At 30.8% G+C, this 2,507-nt stretch overlaps 1 protein-coding gene across 3 annotated transcripts in view; it reads right to left on the bottom strand.

The window, feature by feature from the left end:
- The window catches only part of LOC106467878 (peptidyl-prolyl cis-trans isomerase FKBP8-like), a 40,960-nt gene that overhangs the window by 6,131 nt on the left and 32,322 nt on the right, over positions 1-2,507 (bottom strand). For all 3 annotated transcript variants that reach the window (XM_013928261.2, XM_013928259.2, XM_022396090.1), the window contains exon 9: positions 2,310-2,399. In XM_013928261.2, the coding sequence (XP_013783715.1) occupies positions 2,310-2,399 (90 nt within the window). The remainder of the gene's footprint in view (positions 1-2,309; positions 2,400-2,507) is intronic.

Genomic DNA, 2,507 nt, shown 5'->3' on the forward strand with positions numbered 1-2,507 from the left:
TGTACAACAACAGACGAGTAAAGCTGTACAACAACAGACAAGTAAAGCTGTACAACAACAGACAAGTAAAGCTGTACAACCACAGACGAGTAAAGCTGTACAACCACAGACAAGTAAAGCTGTACAACCACAGACAAGTAAAGCTGTACAACAACAGACAAGTAAAGCCGTACAACAACAGACAAGTAAAGCTGTACAACAACAGACAAGTAAAGCCGTACAACAACAGACAAGTAAAGCCGTACAACAACAGACAAGTAAAGCCGTACAACAACAAACAAGTAAAGCCGTACAACAACATACAAGTAAAGCCGTACAACAACAGACAAGTAAAGCCATACAACAACAGGGAAATGTAAAACTCTCTGATAATAAAATAAAAGTTAGGACTGCTCCACAACAATCAAATAAACTCTTTCAATGATTTATCTGTTAGCAAAATATTAATTAGATTAACCCAGGATACTCAACAAGATAATCTATATAATGTCACATACAGTTGAATAGTGTATATTTTGATATGTAATCCAAAACCATTTCTCCCTAAATTTCCATACCAAAAATTAAATATTGAGTAAAAAATTATTTAGGGCCTACATACAACTGACTAAATCATTAGAAAGATGTAACTGATATAACTACAAACAATTGGAGAATACGTCACAAAACTACTTATTTCCAACATGCAAGTATAGCAAATTACAAGTTCTTTTAAAAAATACATTATGTATGTATGAGACAAAAACTGATACATATTGAAAACCAAACCTGTGAAACAGTGATGATTTAAAAAAACAAGTGGATAAAACCACGCTTAAATAAAGACAGTTCACTTTCCTCTACAGATTTCAAACTGAGTGTATTATGTAAAAATAACATGACACATAGCACAGTAGGGTGTAGGTGTTTTATTCAACACCAAAATTTATCAGCTGAGCTGGACCAACAGATGTCATACGGCACAGTACGGGGTAGGCATTTTATTTAACACTCAAACTCATCAGTTGAGTTGGACCAATAACAGCCAAGTGAAATAAATAAACTGTGGGATGGAAAGTTAGTTTAAACAAAATCAAAAAAGCTTTGCACTTGAAAACATCGTTCAGTTTCTTCTTGAGTTAAAGAATTATCTTTTTTATTTCACAACAGTAATAGAAAAAAAAACCTTCCTATTTCTCTCTGAAGTCTTGATTTATGAAATATAAAATAGAATTAAATACTAAAATTGATGTAAGGACAAAAAGAATTTTGGTGGACGAGAAGTGTCACTACACAAATGGCAGGGATTCATATTATGATGAGTTGACCATCATTTAATTATGAGAATGAAAATGCACCTACAATACTATTAAAAAGCCTTGTATCTATTTGCGTCTTAGCCTACAATACAGTCTGAACATATGATGCTGAATGAGGTCCAACAATGTACAATGATTGTATTTTATGACAATCTTTGCCATTAAGACACAAATCACTAAAGGACTATAACAACTTCAACAACACAGGTTTTTAGAACTGACTGAAGATCTAAAAAGTACAAACAAAGGCATTAATTCTTGCAAACACAAATGATAACTTTTCATCCACATTTATTTTAATTCTTGTTACCATACAATACAACTTCCTATTAACATGATTCTTTACTTCCTTGTGTTATTTACATCTGGTATATGCTAGAGTCTGTGTCAGTATGTTTATCTTACTCTATCTATACTTCTACAAGAATAACAAATAATGAGACCACTTTCATTCGAAATATTATTTTGTACTTAATACCGTAAACACGATTTTTTAAATATTTTCACTGATCTCTTTGGGCTTTAAAAATCTGAATACTTCAAACATTTGTTATAAATTGTGAATACTTCCATTTTTATCAGTATATGCACAGTCAGATTAACACTTTTTTACAATGTTCAATATTTTTTGTACTGTCCTACGTTTAAAACTATTTGGCATTACATTCAGTTACCATGGAATATCCTATATACATTATTACTTATAATTGTAGACAGATACTAAGGGCTGGGCATTAGGAAGGTCCATTGTTTAATACACAAAGGAAAAGTAAATGTAGGTTATCTCCTTTTTTTTATAAATTGCTATTTTGTTTTATTAATGGATTTATTATTACAAACAGAGTAAAATAATTTGCTCTATCTCTATAATTGTATATAAATTAGTATTTTAATAGCCAACACCTTAGATTTAAGATTGCTTTGGACCACATCGTTTTGATAAATGTATGTTTATGTGAAAATAAAATTGAAGGAAACAAAAGTGTCCAGAAATGTCTCAGTCACACACACCTTGCCTTTTCTGAAGAGAGCTTTCACATTTTGGGGTTGAACCTTCAACACAAAATCTACCGACTTCAGAGCTGCTTCGTAAGCATCCATCTTAAGGATAATAAAATATTTATAAATATAAATAAAATACAGTATTGTGCTTTATAATAAATACAAAACAATATTCTAATAAGAAATACAGTATACAGTAAAAAATAA

Source organism: Limulus polyphemus, unplaced genomic scaffold (assembly GCF_000517525.1).
Source record: "Limulus polyphemus unplaced genomic scaffold, Limulus_polyphemus-2.1.2 Scaffold2776, whole genome shotgun sequence".
NCBI classification, from domain to species: Eukaryota; Metazoa; Arthropoda; class Merostomata; order Xiphosura; family Limulidae; genus Limulus; species Limulus polyphemus.